Source organism: Hyperolius riggenbachi, chromosome 2 (genome assembly GCF_040937935.1).
Source record: "Hyperolius riggenbachi isolate aHypRig1 chromosome 2, aHypRig1.pri, whole genome shotgun sequence".
Taxonomy (NCBI): Eukaryota; Metazoa; Chordata; class Amphibia; order Anura; family Hyperoliidae; genus Hyperolius; species Hyperolius riggenbachi.
The window spans coordinates 549,438,542-549,458,744 of NC_090647.1; the positions used below are offsets into that span (position 1 = coordinate 549,438,542).

Sequence of the window (20,203 nt, forward strand, 5' to 3'; positions counted from 1 at the left end):
CCTTTGGAACGCCTTAGCACACCTAATCAAGACAGCTCCAACCCTGAAGGCGAAACCAATAAGCCACCTATAATGATATAACTGTTATGATGACATAACGTTTTTCTCTAACATCACAAACCACAACTACAGTATGTACTGATCTGAGACAAGCTTTGGGTCCTACAGGAGAAAGGCGCTTTACAAATGTTTTGTTGTTGCGGACACATTTGTTTTCTTCTAAATCATGCAGATTGCCTGGCGGTGCTGCTGATCCTCTGTCTCGAATACTCTTAGCTATAGACCCTGAACAAGCATGCAGATCAGGTGCTCTGACTAAAGTGTGACTGTATTATCCACATGCCTGTTTCAAGTGTGTGATTCAGACACTACTGAAGCTAAAGAGATCCACAGGACAGCCAGGCAATGTGCATGGTTTAAAAGGCAATAAATATGGCAGCCTCCATAGGTCTCTCACTTCAGACGCCCTTTAACCACATAATACCTTGACAGTTTTCCTGTAAGAAGTTAAAAGTTCATGTGAGCATGTGACAAATTACGGTACAAAGTACGCCGACAATGCAAACGATAAAGCGCTGCAGGCGGGACTTGTGTAACGTGATTAAAAAGACACAGATCATCTGAGACGCTGGCTGCCATTTGTCTGCATTTATGGGACGCTAATTTGCTTTGCAGAGATAAGCGTGTTGTGCATTACTGGCTTTCTGTCCGAGTCTCCGCAACGCTGCCGGCCGCCCGGCTAAGAATAGACGGATAATTCATTTACATACAGGCGGAGGGCTGAGAAAGGACCTGCCGCTGTCGGCTTAATACAGGATGAAATGTCTGTTCTGGACAAGCCAAGATTTCTGTGTTCAGCCTGGACACTTCCAGCTTACACAAAAACGAACGACTCCCACTTCACACACATGGCAGAACCACCAACAGCTGCCACTTATCTCACTAACACTATAAATGCGAAAGTTTGGATGTTTGTTATGGGTCATACTCACGGGCTACAATTGTCGCCGCAACACGCGGCGCTTGCGTGTTGCGGCGACCGGTCGCCTGTGAGTATGAGGCATTGTACGGGCGCGCACCCCGAACCGTCACTGAAGTCACCAGGCGATTGAACCGGTCAATCGTCTAGCGACAGTTGCCGCCGCAACTTCGCTAGTCCGCGTGTGTATGCGGACTAGCGACAGCAACCCCATAGCAGGCGCACTGAGTTTCCGGCGGGGAGCAGGAATGTCGGCGACAGCTTCCGTCGCGCCACTAGTCCCTCTTCCGCAGTGTGTATGCGGATGGACGTGGCGACGAGCTGTCGCCGAACTGTCACGCACACGCTCCTGTGTGCTAGCGACATGCAGGTTTGGTTGCCCGTGAGTATGGGCCATTAGTCACGCAACAATGGCTGAACGGATTTGAAAGACATTTGGCACACACATAGTACATTACCTGGAATAAAGTATAGGATACTTTTTATCCCCATAACCAAAAAGTGGGTGGAGACAAATACAAATTTCACTGGGAAAATGTAAACTGCAGCCATTCTTACACTGTTAAAGGAAACCAGAGATGAACGCTTTGGCATAGCTTAAACCTATCTCCCGATGGATTTTACAAAATAAATACTATACATAGTATTTTCACCGCTCTGATGCGCCGTTTTTTTTTACTAAAACTCCATGCAAGAGCAAGACACAGTTAATCAGAAAAGCATATTATTTAGTGGGTTGTGTGCAAAACGAAATCCCCATTTCTAAAAACCTCTCATGACTAACAAATATAGATTTAAAAAAAAAAAATAAAATTTTTTTTGAATACACCCTTACATTAACAATAATAACAATATTTGTAAAGCGCTTTTCTCCCATAGGACTCAAAGCGCATAGCTGTGTCTCAGATTAATACAGGGTTGCAGGCTGGGTTGTGTTACAGAGGAGATAGTCAGATGTTCATGAATGCCAGACTGAAAAGGTAGGTTTTCAGTTTAGAGACTTCAATGCTTCCAGGGATGGAGCTGTCCTGATTGGGTGTGGCAGGGAGTTCCAAAGTGTAGGGGCAGCATGACAAAAGGCTCTGTCTCCAAAGGTTTTGAGTTGGACTCTGGGGGTGACCAAGGTGTTACGTCCTTTTGATCTAAGATTGTGGGGGGCGTGATGCAGTTGCAACAAGTCCTTCAGGTATCCAGGGCCCAGATTGTGCAAGGATTTGAATGTCAGTAAGCCAATCTTAAACAGAATTCTCCATTTCATCGGTAGCCAGTGGAGTGAGCACAGGGTTGGTGTTATGTGGCAATGGCGGGGTTGGCTCGTTAACAGCCTTGCGGCGGTATTCTGTACTAATTGCAGGCGGCGTAAGTCTTTCTTATGCAGGCCTGTGTAGAGGACGTTGCAATAGTCTAACCTTGATGTGACGAAGGCATGAACTAGGGTTGGAAGATCCTCTGAAGGAATTAGGTGTTTAATCTTTGCAATATTCCTTAGATGAAAGAAGGAATGTTTCACAACAGCTGAAATTTGATTCCTGAAGCTTAATTTCCTATCAATCAGTACTCCCAGGCTGCGCACACAGTCTGAGTTGTTCAGGTCTGAGCTCCCTATCCTTAGCTGTGTTGGTTGAGACTGGGGCTGCTTTGCTGTTGAGCCCTGGCCCTCGATAACAAGAACCTCAGTTTTGTCAGCATTAAAGTGGTCTAACACCCAGCATTTCAACTTTGCTTTAAAAGATTGCTTACAGCTTATAAACTATTATGCCAGATTTTTTTTTAGCAGAAATTCACTGAATGGATTAAACATGACATTTTAGTGCTGCATTTAGCTAGAAATCCTCCTCCGTGCTTGCTTGTTTAGTTACAAATGTATCTATCTACAATGTAACAAACAAACACTGCTCTGAGAGAACAAAGAGGACTTCCCCAGCAGGCTTTTCAAAGGTCTATTTGTATTCCAAATAAAGATACATTTTGTAACTAAAGATAAGAACGGATGCGGATTCCTAGTTAAATCCAACACTAAAATGTCATGTTTAACCCATTCAGTGAATTTCTGCTTAAAAAAAAAATCTGGCATAATAGTTTGTAAGCTGTAAGCAATCTTTTAAAGCAAAGTTGTAATGCTGGGTGTTAAACCGCTTTAAGTTTTAGCAAATTATTATTCATCCACTCCTGAAGCTCAGCTAAGCATGCATTTATTTCTGGAGTAGGGTCCGTGACGTCAGGTTTGAATGACAAATATAGCTGGGTGTCATCAGCATAGCAATGATATGTCAGGCCATGTTTTTGTATGATTTCTCCAAGTGGCAGCATGTATATGGTGAAAAGTAAAGGGGATAATATTGCGCCCTGAGGTACACCGTATTTTAGTGGTACAGGGTTGGAGAGGAAGGGCCCTAAGGCTACCCTTTGTGTTCTGCCAGCCAGGAAGGAGTTGAACCACTGGAGAACAATGCCATCTATGCCACAGTACTCTTGTAGCCTGTTGAGCAAGATTTCATGATCGACTGTGTTAAAAGCCGCTGAGACGTCGAGCAAAATCAGGATGGAACATTGACCCTTGTCTCTTGCAATGAGCAGATCATTGCAAATCTGGGTGAGGGCTGTTTCACAGCTGTGATATTTCCTGAAGCCAGATTGAAGAGGGTCAAGGATGTTGTTTCTGGAGAGCCTGGCTTCAAGTTGGAGGTAGACAGCCTTTTCAATAACTTTTCCCAGAAAGGGGAGGTTTGAGACAGGTCTGTAGCTGTTTAGAGCATCTGGGTCTAAGGCCACATACACACATCAGACTATAGTCTTTGGAAAATGAAAGATCACAGACCAATCTTACCACCCTTCATGTAGTATGAGAGCCATACCTTCCCAGTCTTTTCTATGGAGCTGAACTCCCCATCAGAAAAAATCTTTGCAAGATGCTGCACACACAGATTCTGTACAGACACAAAAGATCAGTAGCTGCAAAAGATCGGTTCCTGCCAAAAATCCATTCCTGCAAATTGCAATGATAGTCTATGAGATCTGCAGATCATCATACACACATGATTTAACTGACATTCATCTGCAGATCAGATCCACCAGGATGGATTTTCAGATCTGCAGATGAATGTCAGTTAAATCATGTGTGTATGATGATCTGCAGATCTCATAGACTATCATTGCAATTTGCAGGAATGGATTTTTGGCAGGAACAGATCTTTTGCAGCTACTGATCTTTTGTGTCTGTACAGCATCTGTGTGTGCAGCATCTTGCAACAAACACAATTGCTAACTTCCAGTCAGAGCAATATCCTGCCTCTATCTGGCCAGCAGACGCTAGTCAGCCAATCAGGTGCACTGTCATACACCCTTTGCCTGCTGTACCATACCTAGCAGGAATTACATAGATTAGCATTCAGGTGGGAGGCTTCGGTTGGACGCAATCGTGAATTGCGTCGTTTACAGGGACGCCCCGTGTAGGCACATCTCCCACACGGTCCCCTCCCTAACCACTCACCTGTCAACCGCATCGTAGAAGCTGCAAAAAATAAAATTAAAATCACAAACACTGGTCCACATGACAGCCCAGGGGCCCCAGGTCTCTCTCACTCACTGGGGCCCCCAAACCACCATGCCCGCACTTCCCTCTAGGTGTCGCATTTTTATTTTTTGCAGCTTCTACGATGCGGTTGACAGGTGAGTGGTTAGGGAGGGGACCGTGTGGGAGATGTGCCTACACGGGGCGTCCCTGTAAACGACGCAATTCACGATTGCGTCCAACCGAAGCCTCCCACCTGAATGCTAATCTATGTAATTCCTGCTAGGTATGGTACAGCAGGCAAAGGGTGTATGACAGTGCACCTGATTGGCTGACTAGCGTCTGCTGGCCAGATAGAGGCAGGATATTGCTCTGACTGGAAGTTAGCAATTGTGTTTGTTGCAGTTGGCATTCAGTTTAGAGGTGGTGGGGTGAGTTCCCTGGAGGTGAGAGGTCCAGGGCTTGCCCGCACTTCCCTCTAGGTGTCGCATGGTGGTTTGGGGGCCCCAGTGAGTGAGAGAGACCTGGGGCCCCTGGGCTGTCATGTGGACCAGTGTTTGTGTGCAGCATCTTGCCAAGATTTATTCCTGATGTGGAGTTCAGCTCCATAGAAAAGACTGTGTAGAGTATGGCTCTTATACTACAGGAAGGGTGGTAAGATTGGTCTGTGATCTTTCATTTTCCAAAGACTATGGTCTGATGTGTGTATGTGGCCTAAGGATGGTTTCTTGAGTAGAGGCCTGACGATTGCTTCTTTCAGAGTAGAGGGAAACCACCCTTCTTGTAAGGAACCGTTGACTATTTTGTGGAATGCCGGTGTAAATAGTTCAGGGCATTTCAACATGAACTTAGTGGGGCCAGGGTCCAGATCGCAGGTAGTCTGGCGAAGGTTTGAGAGGATATCCAAGATGTCTTTTTCAGTGATTACCTTAAAACCAGACCACGGTGGTAGGCTATTTTTGCACCCGTTATATGGCTCTGCATGGGTTTCTGGGACTGTGAATCGAATGGCAGATCGTATGGAGGAGACTTTGAGAAGAAGTGGGCAAATTTCTCGCACAGTTCCTGTGAAGGTCTGATGCTGGATTTCCTGCAAGATGGATTGCAGAGACTGTCAACCGTGCGGAAGAGTTGGGCAGGTCTGTTGGCTGCATTTGCAATTTCGTGAGACAAGAATAAGGACTGCTTTTTCTTAATCATTAGCAGCTCCTCCCATCCAGGGCCGGCCTTAGGTTTCATAGCACCCTAAGCAAAGCCTGATTTTGGTGCCTCCTCCCACCCTTTGCACACACACACACACACACACACACACACACACATACACACAGGCCCATGTACAGCACCAACAATTTGCAGCGCTCGTTATAGCAGAGGTGCGGCCCTCCCCAAAAAATGCCCTCACTCAGTATAGGTAGGTAGCCCGGTATAGTTGCCCTCAGTATAGGATCTCATGTGTAGGTGCCCTCAGTATAGGTAAGCAAGCATAGGTAGTACAGTTTCCACAGTAAAAGGTAGCTAGCATAGTTGCCCCCCGTATAGGTAGCATAGTTGCCCCCAGTGTAGGTAGAATATTCGTCCCCATATAGGTAGCATAGTTGCCCCCCAAGTTACAATCAAGCAGAAAAATTGATTGCAATTCTCATATTGAAAAAAAGAGTATAAACACTTTGTACTGAGTGTGTGGCCACCTTTTGAAGTAGCCGAGCCCCCTGACAAAGCATCAGTGCAGAGCGAAACATGTTACCTGGTGGACCACGAATATGGCGTAGTGCAGCTGCTGGCGTTGCAGGAAGGGGTGCAGGTAGTAGAGGAGGGTGCGGAGATGGGACTCGCGATTCCGATACGGAATAATCACCGCCGTTCTATAGCGCCCGTAGCAGTGCCGAGGACTGAAGTAACCTCCAGGCTTCACGTACCGGTTCTTCAACTGGATCTTCTTTAAACTGGGGGTTTTGTTGAAGGTAATGGTTATCGGACCAACTAGAAAGACAAATACAAGACACAGGTGGAAAAAAATCAGAGACAGTGAAACTCCAAGCACAGTTTACCTAAATTGTAAAAACTGCAACAGTGAAAGCATGGCCAAAAGATCTGTAGGGGTCTTATTCTATACATTTCTCTAGAACATACATGTCAAACTCTGGCCCGCGGGCCAAATCTGTCCCTCACAGCCATTAAATTTGGCCCTCATGTGGTTTCCCCACATTGCATTATGTTTGGCCCACTATAGACCACCAGGGAAGCTATATTGGAAGTGAAGCCCTAGAACACCAGGGAAGCCATATGGGGGAGGTAGGGGGAAAACCACTAAACACCAGGGAACTGTATAGGGGAGGGTGGGGGCTACCAGACAGCAGGAAACTGTATAGGGGAGGGTGGGGGGCCTCTAGGCACCAGGTATCTGTATAGGGGAGGGTGGGGGCCTCTAGGCACCAGGGAACTGTTTAGGGGTTGAAGGCAGGCCATTGGAAACCAGGTAACTTTATAAGGGAGGGAGGGGGGCCAGTAGACATTGAGGTTGGCCCACGACTAGGTCCTAGTATACAATTTCGGCCCACTTTGCATTTGAGTTTGACACCCTTGCTCTAGAAGCAAACCTTTTCAAGTAAGACTGCAAACAGAATACACTGAAAGAATACCTGAACTGAGAGGGATATGGTGGCTGCCATATTTATTTCCTGTTAAACAATATTCATTGTCTGGCAGCCCTTCTGATCTCTTTGGCTGCAGAAGTGTCTGAATCACACCAGGAATAAGCATGCATCTGACAATGTCAGAAACATCTGATCTGCTGCATGCTTGCTCAGGGGCTATGGCTAAAAATATTAGAGGCAGAGGATCAGCAGGACAGCCCGGCAATCTGCATTGTTTAAAAGGAAACAAATATGTCAGCCTCCATATCCCTGTCAGTTCAGGTGTGCTTGAAGTCCAGGCTCAAAGTCCTGTATGGAAATGAATAGCCAATTAACTATTCATTTCTATAGTAAAGCTGAAGAAAAAAAATTGTAAAGTTTAAAAAAAAACAAAAACAAAAAAAAAAAAACAGACATACACAAAAATGTACATTTCTTCCAAAGTAAAATGAACTGCTGTATAAATTACTTTTTTCTTATGTCGTATCTTACAGTAGGACAACATGACATATGTGACAGGTTTCGGACTAGTCCAACTGCTCATGGGGAGTCTTTGTTATTTCTTGATTTACAAAAGTACTGTCAGAACAGCAGTTGCTCAATCCAAATTGCCAAAATAGTTAGGAAGAGTAGGGAGGTCGGCCAGCATCTTTGTATAGAAGCTTTCCAGGGAGAGCTTTTGTAAAGAACATACATAATACTGATCAACTCCCTCAAGGAGGAGATGGACTAGTCCAAAATCAGTCTGATATGTCAACTTTTTAGTACCTACTGTAAGTTACCACAACATCGGGAAAAAAAGTATTTATGGTGCAGTTTACGCTGGGAGAAATGTAAATGTTATATGAATATTTTATACATTTTATGTTTTTGTAATGGTGGTCCTTTGAGACGAAGCAGGAAGAAAAGGGCGCAGGAACCCTAGCGGAAAAAATGGCCCAGCCCTAGGCGCCTATGATAAAAGCCGCATTTAGCGGCATAAGGTGGACATTTGGGCGCAAGGCGGCAGTAGAAATTTACCTTCATTGCCACATAAGGCTAGGGTAGCTTAACCCTCCTGGCGGTTAATTGTTCTGCAGCTGCGCGGCCGCGGGAGGTTTTTTTAAGCCCAATTTTTTTTTTTATCATGTACCTAGCCTAGCGCTAGCTACAGGATTCCCCCCTCCATGCGGCCTCCCTCCCACCCCTCCGATCGCCGCCGGCGATCAAGCCCATCCGGAAATCCTGTGCTAAATGGGATTTCCTTCAGGGCTTCCCCCGTCACCATGGCGACGAACGGAGTGACGTCATCGACGTCGTGACGTCACAGGGAGTCCCGATCCACCCCATGGCGGCGATTGTCCAGGCTGCGCAAGGAGTATGTGGGGAACCCTGTATCGCGGCGGGTAGCGGCGCATCGGCGGCGAGCGGCGGCATTCGACCCGAACACGCAGCAAGCAAAGTGCTTGCTGAGTGTTCTAATAAATAATGAAAATCAACCCAGCAGGGCCTGAGAAATCCTCCGCGGCGGCTTACCCCGAGCTCAGCTCGGGGTTACCGCCAAGAAGGTTAAAGAGGAACTCCAGTGAAAATAATGTAATAAAAAAAGTGCTTCATTTTTACAATAATTATGTATAAATGATTTAGTCAGTGTTTGCCCATTGTAAAATCTTTTAAATCCCTGATTTATATTCTGACATTACGTAAATGTCAGAATGTAAATCAGGGAGAGGAAAGATTTTACAATGGGCAAACACTGATTAAATAATTTAGACATAATTATTGTAAAAATTAAGCAGTTTTGTTCATTACGTTAGTTTCACTGGAGTTGCTCTTTAAGTTTAGCCATAGTAAAATACCGGTAAATCTTACACATATTTTACTATCAAAATTAACTAGTACAATATCGCTAACCTTAGTGATATTTTACTAGCGGCAATCCCCGCTCCAGTTTTTCCCGGCGCCTTTATTTCATGTATGCCCTTTAAGAACACCCACGGACAATCCTCCACAGAGAATGCAATTCCTTCTCAAATCTAACTTTAATTTGTCAAAAATAAATAAAATCTTCTCTTGGTGGACGTTCTGAAAACGGAATACTCCCGCTTCCTCCTGTTAATTATCTTCATGCTTCCAACCCGCAGCAATCAAGGTAATTAGTTGAGGGAATCGCCAGGGTCCCAAACTATATTTTAATTCTCTGTCAAAACCAACCGATTCCTCACGGAGGTGAAAATCAAAGTGAATCATCAGAGCTGGGCTCTGGAGCGAACGGACGGCGCAGAGCAACAATTGGCCTACAAAACGAAAACTTCTCGTATATTACAGAAACCCAATTATGGAATGCAGTTACCGAGGCTGAACGATGAACAAGTGGCCAATATGCTGGTGAGGGAACAATGCTCTGAGCAGTTTGGAGGGTCCAAAGTGGACATTTTCTCTGAGAATATACGGGGAGCCAAATCTTCTGAATCCTGTGCAGCAGAGCTGGCTTTTATCAGTCTAGAAGTGACTTTATTAAATGAGATTAAGATTCAAGTTTAGTTCAATGATAGGCAGTTTGTTCACATTAGCTCTACCCAAAAGATGCTTCATACATGTAGTTATTTTTTAACCATTTACTGCCCCGTGACGTGAAAATAAAGGTGCGTACACACATGCGACTATAGTCGTTTGAAACGATCATTCTCCGATCCTTTCAAACGACGATCGTTTGAAAAAAAGCAGCCAACGACCATGAAGTATGACGACGGACGAGCTAGATAGTTTAAAACGAATGATCTAGCTTGGCGGATTTTTCCCAACAACGATCGTTTGCAAAAGTAGTACATCGGTGGAAACGGTCGTTCGTACTAGGCTTGACATGCGCATTTCACTATTTCTCCATGGAACTTCTCATTTTTATGCGCAGACGCAATAGTTACTTTTACGTGATGTAACGTTCCTTCTAACGATCAGATCGTTACACACCTTTTACAACTAACTTTACTTAGGTCGTTCTTTCTTCAATTAAAAGTTCGTTCGTCGTTGACAACGAACGATCGTTGTCGCATGTGTGTACGTAGCTCAAGTCTCTGCACTCCCCTCCCTGCAAAATCCTAGATAACCCTGTTTATTTGTCTCTGACCTGATAAAAAGGCTATAGAGCTGAAAAGGAATAACAGCAAACCCCAGTCCTTCAATGGCAGGGCTAATGAGAAAACAAGTGTAAATCGCGCATTTTTCACTTTTTTCCCTCCTAAAATACATAGAAAATAAAGGTAATTACAAAAATAGCCTAATTTCTAACAAAAAACAAAATATAGATCATTTAGTTGTGATAATCTACATCAGTGCTGTCCAACTTCATGGACCCAGAGGGCCAATTTTTTTTTGAGACTACATGGTGGAGGGCCCGGCCACAATTGAGTTTTTTGCGGTACAAATAGGATAAAACGTGCAGATCAAAAGGGACTGATGACCGTGGACTTGCTCATTTCCCCAGCAAAAAACACATGATTTGGCAGCCGTATCCCCCCAAAAATATATAACTTTAGCAGCATTTGGCTCCTAAATACACCTAATTTAGCAGCATTTACAAAACTACACAACATTTAGCAGGGATTTCAGAAAAAAAAAAAAATACAGATCATTTAGTATAGTTTCCTCCAAAAAAAATGCATATAATTTAGCAGCATTTCCCCATAAAGTACACTGAATTTGGCAGTGTTTCGCCCTACATATAATTTAGCAGCATTTTCTCCAAAAATAAACATAATTCAGTATAATTTCTCTTCAAAATTCACATAATTTAAGTGTTTCCTCCCCAAATACTCACAATTTGTCAGAATTACTCCCTAAAATATCCATAACTTGGCAAGATTTCCCCCAAAATAATCCTGAAGTAAACATATTAAGCTGCATTGCCCCCAATTTAAGCCCCCCCAAGGGGAAAAAAAAAAAAAAAAAAAAAAAACAGGGCGGCATCATCCTTCATAAAAATACCTCCCTCCCCCCATATAACCCCCACCCCAGACAGCAGCATTAGGTGCACCTTTGCACACATCTGACAGCAGATGACACCCCTTTAACCCATCACCATCAAGATGGCAGTATCAGGTGGCCCCTGTCATCAATCCCCCGGGCCTTTGGCACTCCCGCCAGTTTGCGAGGTGCTCAGTCTAGCCTGTATGATCCAGCTTGTGGCTCTGTGGCATGCTGCAGCACCGCCCCTTCTTTCGCACACCAATCAGCACATACCTCCTCTGAAGGGAGGACAGTGCTTCGCTGCCATTTGCTCTGCCCCTTCCCTCCCACACCATTCAGAGGTAGAGGTAGGTGTGTGTGTAGGTGTGTGTATATAGGTGTAGGTGTGTAGGATCATATTTCATCCATTCATGTCGATGGAAGAGGAGGGGTGAAGCGCGTGCAAAATCTTGTAAACGTGGATGTGAGGTGATTTTAGAGAAGGACAACAGAAGATCTTGTGCAGATCTGAGATTGCGATTGGGTTTGTAGCTGGAAATTAGTGAGGATATGTACCGGGGAGAGAGATTGTGGAGAGCTTTGTAGGTCAGGGTTAGGAGTTTGAACTGGATCCTCTGGTTAATTGGCAGCCAGTGAAGAGCTTGACAGAGAGGGTCAGCAGAGGAAGATCGAGAAGAAAGATGAGTTCAGTACAGACTGGAGCGGGGCCAATCTGTTAGACGGTAGCCCACAAAGTAATAAATTGCAGTAGTGCAGACGAGATATTATAGAGCATGTATTAACATTTTAGTTGTGTCTGGAGTGAGAAAAGGTTGGATGCGCCCCTGATGATATACTATTATAAACAGCTATATAGATGAAAAGTGCAACATCTTACCTATATCAGAGAGACAAACCATTGGTGAATGGAAAGATATATTTAAAAATGCACTATATAGGCAACGCGTTTCACAGGTCTTGGCCCACAAGCTGGCCCCACCAGCAGTACTGATGTCAGGTCACCTCATGGCTCTATTGCAAGGAGGTACAGAACCTCAGGATCAACTCCACCATCGCAAATCCCAATCACCTATGCCCCTCCCCCCTCCTCACTGGAAAAATTAAGTGCTGGGTGATCTGGAAAAGTAATCAGAAAGGTTTAATTTCGTGCATATGACCCGGTCGGCACACTCTACCGTAGGGTCATACAAATTTAGTTTTTGGCGTTGTGTTGCGATCCGATAGGGGCGGTGCATTGCAACACTTACCTCAGGTGTAAAACCAGCCTAAACCCTTTTAATTTTAATGGATGTGAAATAATGAATAAAATTGTTTGTTTGTTTTGGGTTTGTTTGTTTTTTTTTTTTGCAATATTCATTTATAAATTATTTTGCCAATTTGAACATTGTAAAGGCTCATACACACATCAGACCATAGTCTTTTGAAAATAAAAGATCACAGACCAATTTTACCCCCTTCCATGTAGTATGAGAGCCATACTCTACACAGTCTATTCTATGGAGCTGAACTCCCCATCAGACAGAAATCTTTGCAAGATGCTGCACACACAGATGCTGTACAGACACAAAAGATCAGTATCTGCAAAAGATATGTTCCTGCAAATTGCAATGATAGTCTATGAGATCTGCAGATCATCATACACACCTTTTTTAACAGACATTCATCTGCAGATCAGATCCACCAGGATGGATTTTCAGATCTGCAGATGATTGCTTGATCTGCAGATGAATGTCAGTTAAATCATGTGTGTATGATGATCTGCAGATCTCATAGACTATCATTGCAATTTGCAGGAATGGATCTTTGTCAGGAACAGATCTTTTGCAGCTACTGATCTTTTGTGTCTGTACAGCATCTGTGTGTGCAGCATCTTGCAAAGATTTTTTTCTGATGGGGAGTTCAGCTCCATAGAAAAGACTGTGACGGTATGGCTCTTATACTACATGGAAGGGTGGTAAGATTGGTCTGTGATCTTTCAGTTTCCAAAGACTATAGTCTGATGTGTGTATGTGGCCTAACTCTTTCCTCTCTGTTTATTACCAATCTCTTGCACACTACATGTTTCAGGCGTTTCCCTGATGAAGGCCAACACCCGAAACATGTGCAAGACATAGCTAACAAACAGTACGCAAGTTCTAGCCCAGGCATGGGCAAACTTGGCCCTCCAGCTGTTAAGGAACTACAAGTCCCACAATGCATTGCAGGAGTCTTACAGCCACAGTCATGACTCATATAGGCAAATGTATTGTGGGACTTGTAGTTCCTTAACAGCTGGAGGGCCAAGTTTGCCCATGCCTGTTCTAGCCTGTAGTGTGCCTCTGTCCACGCTCCTGAAGTATCACTTTATGTCGTGGGAGTGGTGTACCTGCTTGAGGGAGTGCACCGGCTCCAAGTTCTCCTGGGAAGGATAGAGCAAATCGAGAGTTTACAACACACACTAGATCGGATAAAATCTACTCTCTTCAATCACAGGCGGCAATATCGTTAGTACTGGTAGCTGATCTCTGTGGAATGTTCGCTTGCTGAGAGTTCTAAAGCCAGTAGAAAAGATCTGTGGTCTCCCAGCATGCTCAGGGGGGAGTTTCACATAATAAAGAACTTAGGCTGTGACATCACTGGAAGGGCAGGGCTAGGGAGTCAGAAAATGTGGGAGATTGCGGCTAACTGACTATTTGGTTTTAAGATTTAGTGTTTTGAAAAAAAAAAAAAAAAAAAAAGTTTTAACATTAGTTTTGCCAATTTTGTAAATTATCGTGTTAGATTTTTTGAAATGTATTGTCTTATTTAAGTATTTTATATAGCGCCGACATATTACGCAGCGCTGTACAGAGTATATTGTCTTGTCACTAACTGTCCCTCAGAGGGGCTCACAATCTAGTCCAGCGGTGGCGAACCTATGGCACGCGCCGGTCCCGGCACGCGTAGCCTAATCTGCTGGCACGCCACCGCTGCTTATGAACTGGCCGCAGCGTCTACTAGAAGCCGCCGCACCAGTTCATAGCCCACAGCCCCGCAGTCTCCCGGGAGGCAGACCAGGTCTACGGCAAGATGGCTGCCAAAGCCCTGTACTGGAGACTATTTGTGTCTCCAGCACAGAGCTTCGGGCGCCATCTTCCGTCAGTGGCAGCGCGGGAGACTGCAGGAGGAACGTCCGGGGGAGATGCGCACCAGAGCCCAGCTGAGAGAGAAGACTTCTGTCAGGTGAGTACATTACTTTTTTTGCAGGTGAAATGCGGCCCACTGTGTTATTTTCTGGTAAAATGTTTTGTCACATTGTGTTTATGTCCTGCGACATGCTGCCCCCTGTGTTTTTCTGGTGAAATGTGGCCCACTGCGTTTGTTTGCTGGTGAAATGCTGCCCGCTGCGTTTGTGTGACGGATTGCGGAGAAAACGCCGCGCGTTCTGACAGTGAGACGGCGGAATCCACGCACAGAGCGGCAGTTTCCCCGCAGCAACATGCTTCTGGTTTGTCTGGACCTAGTAGTGCACACAGATGGAGAGCTACGCGCGCGCCGCAAGACAGGCTCTTTATGCCAATAGGAGTAGGGTCAGCTGATCCCAGCTCAGCAGGTGATTGGTTGATGGGAGCTGGGCGGCGCTGTGGAGCGATATACATACATATATATATACACATATACATATATATATATATCATTGCGAATACCTATGTATTAACACTCAGACCTTAGTCAGATCCTTCAGTGTGGTGGAACCAGGTGTCCTGGGAATCCACACTTAGCCAGTTTATGGTGTATCATCTGTTTTATTCTTTAGACCAGTTCCAGGGTGTTGAGACCACGGACCTCACACCCAGACTAGGGAACCTGTGTTATTCTGTTATACATCAGACTAGTTCCAGGGTGTAGAGACCATGGACCTCACACCCAGACTAGGCATTGTTTGATACCGGTTATGACTTATTGCTTTTCTGACTTTCCCTCTGCTTTCTGATTCGGTACCTTGCATTTCTGATTACCTGTTGCCAAACCCTGCTTGCCTTGGATACCGAATCAACTTCCTGTCTTTGTACTTTGTCTGTGTGTGTTGCCGACCCGGCCTGCCCGACCTTTCTGGCTGTCACCCACCCCTTGGGTGCTCAGCCTTCCTGCAGGGGCCCCTGCTCCTCAGAGGGGGCACTGCTGCAAAATCAGTCAGGGTCTCCTTCTCCTGGAGTCCTTGACTGCAGTAGAGTCTGTCTCTACTCATTGGACCACCTGCTACCCCGGTGGTCCAATTACTACTGTTACACCAAACACTTACACGCTTCAGGTGTCCAGAGGTTAGCAATATATCTGTATTCTTGGTGACACTGCAGATCACCAATAATCAGATTCTCTCTGCGTGCTGACACCAATCGTTACAGTTTGTTTTCTGGTGAAATGCGGCCCACTGCGTTTGTTTTCTGGTGAAATGCGGCCCACATTGCATGATTTTCTGCTGAAATGTTGCACACATTGCGTTTATTTTCTGGTGTCTGGGGTAACTGTTGCTGCATTTATTATTAAGGGCTTATTCACACTACAGAACGTATGCACGAATGCGATTTCATGCATGCGCTGCCAACGCACAGTGATCGCACGGAATGCACGTTGTGGTGCGCTAAACGTGGACGTCGGCAGCTGTACCCATTGGGGAATGTATGCATTGTGCGTTAAAAATTGTTCCCAGATGCTTTACAACGTAACGCATGGGGAACGCACACCTGTAGTGTGAATGGTAACATGGAAGTCTATTGACTTTCATGTTACCAAATGAATCTTACATTATGTGCGTTGCGTCAAAACTGACAGCGCAGCACAGTGTGAATGAGCCCTTAATGGTCATAGTTGGCTATATTTGCTGCTTTGGGGTTACGGCGGGTATAAATAGCATTATACAGTTTCTGCACACCCATGATGCGAATCCTCGTTTCACCACATCATGGCGGAAACACTGCTTTCTTATGCCTCGCTGTTACATCATTACGTTAGCTCCGCCCATACAATATGGCCACGCCCATTTTCACGCCCCCCCCCCCCCCCCCCCCCCCGGCACTTGGAGATAAGTCGACAGTTTGGGCACTCGGCCTCTGAAAGGTTAGCCATCACTGGTCTAGAGCCAATTTTTTAGTGGGGGAACCTAATTAACTTATCTGTATGTTTTTTGAGATGTGGGAGTAGCAAAAAAGTTTCTGTACCGTGTTACGTGTTATTTTTTTTTGGGATGTGGGAGGAAACCGGAGTACCCTGAGGAAACTCACGCAGAAAGAACATACAAACTTATGGCATGTAGATCAGAAAAAGATAACTGCGTGCACCTTCCGTCAGAAATGTGATTTATTATCATCGATGGCGACAACCAGTGCTCAAGGGTACAGACAACTAAGACACTGTGTATAATATCGAACAGTCAAACGTATTGTAAACCATCTCTTACGTATCCATAGGTGCAGGCTCAGTGATGCCGGAGGTGGGTGCGGGCACTGAAAGGTGCGGCGACGGCCGTTTCGCGTCCAGCTGACGCTTGGTCACGCGTTCCACACGCATGACCAAGCGTCAGCTAGACGCGAAACGGCCGTCGCCGCACCTTTCAGTGCCCGCACCCACCTCCGGCATCACTGAGCCTGCACCTATGGATACGTAAGAGATGGTTTACAATACGTTTGACTGTTCGATATTATACACAGTGTCTTAGTTGTCTGTACCCTTGAGCACTGGTTGTCGCCATCGATGATAATAAATCACATTTCTGACGGAAGGTGCACGCAGTTATCTTTTTCTGATCTACATGCCATATGGTTGTTCTTTTCTTCAATCAAGCGGGGCACACGTCACAGCAACACAACCTTAGGTGCCAGACCTGTGCAGGCCAGTGAGATCCATTTTTGTGCTGTGTTAATACACTTACACTCACGCTGCATGTGGGAAGTGCCAAACTACACCTTTTCCTTTCCGAGACTAGAACATACAAACTCCTTGCAGATGTTGACCTGGCTGGGATTCGAACCAGGGACCCAGCGCTGCAAGGTGAGAGCGCTGACCACTACGCCACAGTGCTGCTCAATGTATCGCTTTTTTTAAGGGTTTCAGGGTTCGTCATCAGGAAAGGGGGTCTTGGGGTTATACGTCAGGAAGGGAGGTCTTAGGTTTAGACACCAGTGAGGGGGGGGGGGGGATTGGGTTAAGCACCACCATTGGGGGTCTTAGGGTTAAGCACCACTAGGGGAAGGTTTTAGTATTAGGCACCACCAGGGGAGGGTCTTCAGTTTAGGCGTCGGTAGAGGGAGGTTTCTGTGTGAGAGAGTAGGGTTAGGTTTAGTTGTAGCAATTCTCAGTAATATTTACCAATGTTTTCCTTTTTATTCCGACTACAAATATTTTCGTTTTCATTGTTAGAGTTATTTTGCAATTTCAGCTTCACCTGAGGCAGGGAACACACTTGACTGTTTTCGTACGCGTTTTCTGCACAGAAAAACTGAGAACCCATGTTAATCAATGGGCTAGTACACACTTACAGTGTTGTTCGCGCGCAGAAAAAAAACTGACATTCTGCATCATGACTCTGCACATTTTGTCAGTTTTTTGTATCAATTACATCAGCTGCTGTGAAAAAACGCGCGTGTTTTCCTGCATGGAAACACACTTGGTGTGCATAAAAAGTATGCAGGAAAACGTGTGCAGAAAACTGAAAGACAAGTGTGTTCCCTGCCTTAGCCCTTTTTAATACAATTATTTTAGGCAGGGAACACACGTGACTATTTTCGTACGCGTTTTCTGCACAGAAAAACTGAGAACTCATGTTAATCAATGTGCTAGTCCACACTTACAGTGTTGTTCGTGCGCAGAAAAAAAAAAAACTGACATTCTGCATGACTCTGCACATTTCGGCAGTTTTCTCTATCAATTACATCAGCTGCTGTAAAAAAACGCGCGCGTTTTCCTGCATGGAAACGCACTTGGTGTGCAGAAAAAGTATGCAGAAAAACACACGCGGAAAACAAAGTCAAGTGTGTTCCCTGCCTTAACATATTCTATTTCAGATGAAGAAACAATAAAAACAGTTGTAATAGACAATATTTTAAAAATTTCGTCTATACCCCTTTTTTCCTGGTGCCCTTATTTGATATATGCAGGGCTAGATTCAATATACAGTAACACAGTATATAGATATACTGTATATAAAACTAAAAGCACACCTGTTCCAACAGGGCTCTCTCCCCTTTTGTGTCTTAGAGTTCAGTATACATTTTATTCATCATGTTACTTTTATCACTGTCATTACCAATTCTGTATTTTGTATATTGGTGTACAGCATTGTCTGTATTATTATGTACTGTATCCCATGTTCTAATCTAAGTGAACCTCCAGACTAAAAATCTTCTCAGCAGCACTGAAAAGGTTTAGTGTTTAACAGTTTCACAGCATCAGAACTTTGTTTTTCTTGCCCAAGCCTCATTTTTTAGCTGCACAGAAGAAAACTGCCCGGGCATTTTTCCCCTGATGCTGTGCAAAGCATGATGGGATTTCTGAAGTTCTCCTGCTGTTTTGGTGCAATTTTTTTAATTTTGAATTTGAGATTTGAAGCCTAGCGCTGGCAGCTGGGAGGGGTGATCAGGACACAGGACAGTTGGAACTGTGTCTCATGCTCCCTGTCACCTCCTTTCAACCAAAAAGATGGCTGCCCCCATGAAAAAGATAGCTGCCCCCATGAAATCAAACATTTGCCTGTTCTTTTAAAACAGAGTGGGTAGGAGATTATATTACCTATTTTAATTAACATAACTAAAGTAACTTAATGACAGTGTGTTCGTTTAGGCTGAAGTTCTTAAATAATCGCAGTTCCTGACAGACGTACATGTGAAAGCGTTTCTCTATACAAAATGCCATCACCTCAGATGTACTCAGGACATCCGACACCTACCGAGTATAGGAGAGCTGACTGGGCAGTAGAGGCTCCTCACGGCCTCAGGGTCCGGGATGAAGACGCTCAGGTTGGTGTAGACGTCGTGCGTTTTGGAGTAGTCCCAGGCACTGTAGGCCCCGAAGAGGCCGTGGAAGACGCTAGAGGTGCCCCGGCGATACAGCAGCAAAATAAACAGCACTTGGGAGAAAACCAAACACATGAGGAAGTACGGCTTGTCTGTCCGTGTCAGAAGCATGGTGCAGCCAGGTCATGTGGCCAGGATACAGGAGACCCGGGCAGCCTCAGTACTGGGACGGGATCCAGGGACACCAGCAGGCATCGTCCGGGGTCTGTGTCCTCACACGGGGGCAACGGTTACTGCTCAGATCCGACGGCCCTCCTCCTGGCATAGTCTGCAAACACAGCAAGGAAAACACAGGTCAGCCATTCAGCTAGATGAGTGTATAAACTGTGTGTAACTTCTAACAAAACTCCTGCAGTAGCGTGACATCACTCATACCACTGGGGGGGGGGGGGGGGGGGTGGGGGGGGGTCCTACCGCACGCTAATAGTCCTCTACTGTGTGCTGCTGGAGGACCCTGCTGCTCCCTCTAACCCCCTCTCCTGATATACTCTGTGCTGCTGGAGGACTCTGCTCCTTCCTCTGTCTCTCCTCTCCTGATATACTCTGTGCTGCTGGAGGACTCTGCTCCTTCCTCTGTCTCTCCTCTCCTGATATACTCTGTGCTGCTGGAGGACTCTCCTCTCCTGATATACTGACCCTCCAGCGGGACCCGCAGAAGAGCCAGGAGGACACCGGGGGACCTCGCAGCCTACGGTGAGCTGGAGGAAGCCCCAGGTAAGCGACATTTTTTTATTTTAACCCACTGCTCAGTGTCCCTTTAAGGGAGGGGGTGCTGCAAAATAGAGTGTATGCTGCCTCACTGGCTAACTGGAGTGCCTAATGGGGGAAGTCGCTGATTATTTGGAGGGAGGTGCTGCCTAATTAGCATTACTAGATACTTAGAAGGGTGGGTGCTGCCTGATAAGGGGCATAACAGCATTTCAGGAGTAGTTTTATCTGAGGAGTGCTTTGAAAAAAAAAAAAAAAAAATCAAAGCATTCACTGACGCCCTCACTCAAAAAAGTGTGAGAAGCACTTCTTTAAAGAGAACCCGAGGTGTGTTTAAAGAATGTTATCTGCATACAGAGGCTGGATCTGCCTATACAGCCCAGCCTCTGTTGCTATCCCA

At 45.4% G+C, this 20,203-nt stretch overlaps 1 protein-coding gene and 1 long non-coding RNA gene across 4 annotated transcripts in view; one reads left to right on the forward strand and one right to left on the reverse strand.

Moving 5' to 3' along the window:
- Positions 1 to 20,203, reverse strand: part of LOC137547345 (beta-1,4-galactosyltransferase 3-like) — an 83,913-nt gene that overhangs the window by 39,472 nt on the left and 24,238 nt on the right. For all 3 annotated transcript variants that reach the window (XM_068270848.1, XM_068270850.1, XM_068270849.1), the window contains exons 2-3: positions 18,969 to 19,363; positions 6,235 to 6,470 (exon numbers count right to left, since the gene is read on the reverse strand). In XM_068270848.1, the coding sequence (XP_068126949.1) occupies positions 6,235 to 6,470; positions 18,969 to 19,206 (474 nt within the window). In that variant the 5' untranslated portion in view covers positions 19,207 to 19,363. The remainder of the gene's footprint in view (positions 1 to 6,234; positions 6,471 to 18,968; positions 19,364 to 20,203) is intronic.
- The window catches only part of LOC137547347 (uncharacterized), a 58,415-nt gene continuing 57,434 nt past the window's right edge, over positions 19,223 to 20,203 (forward strand). The window contains exon 1 of the long non-coding RNA XR_011026569.1: positions 19,223 to 19,389. This is a non-coding gene — a long non-coding RNA (uncharacterized lncRNA). The remainder of the gene's footprint in view (positions 19,390 to 20,203) is intronic.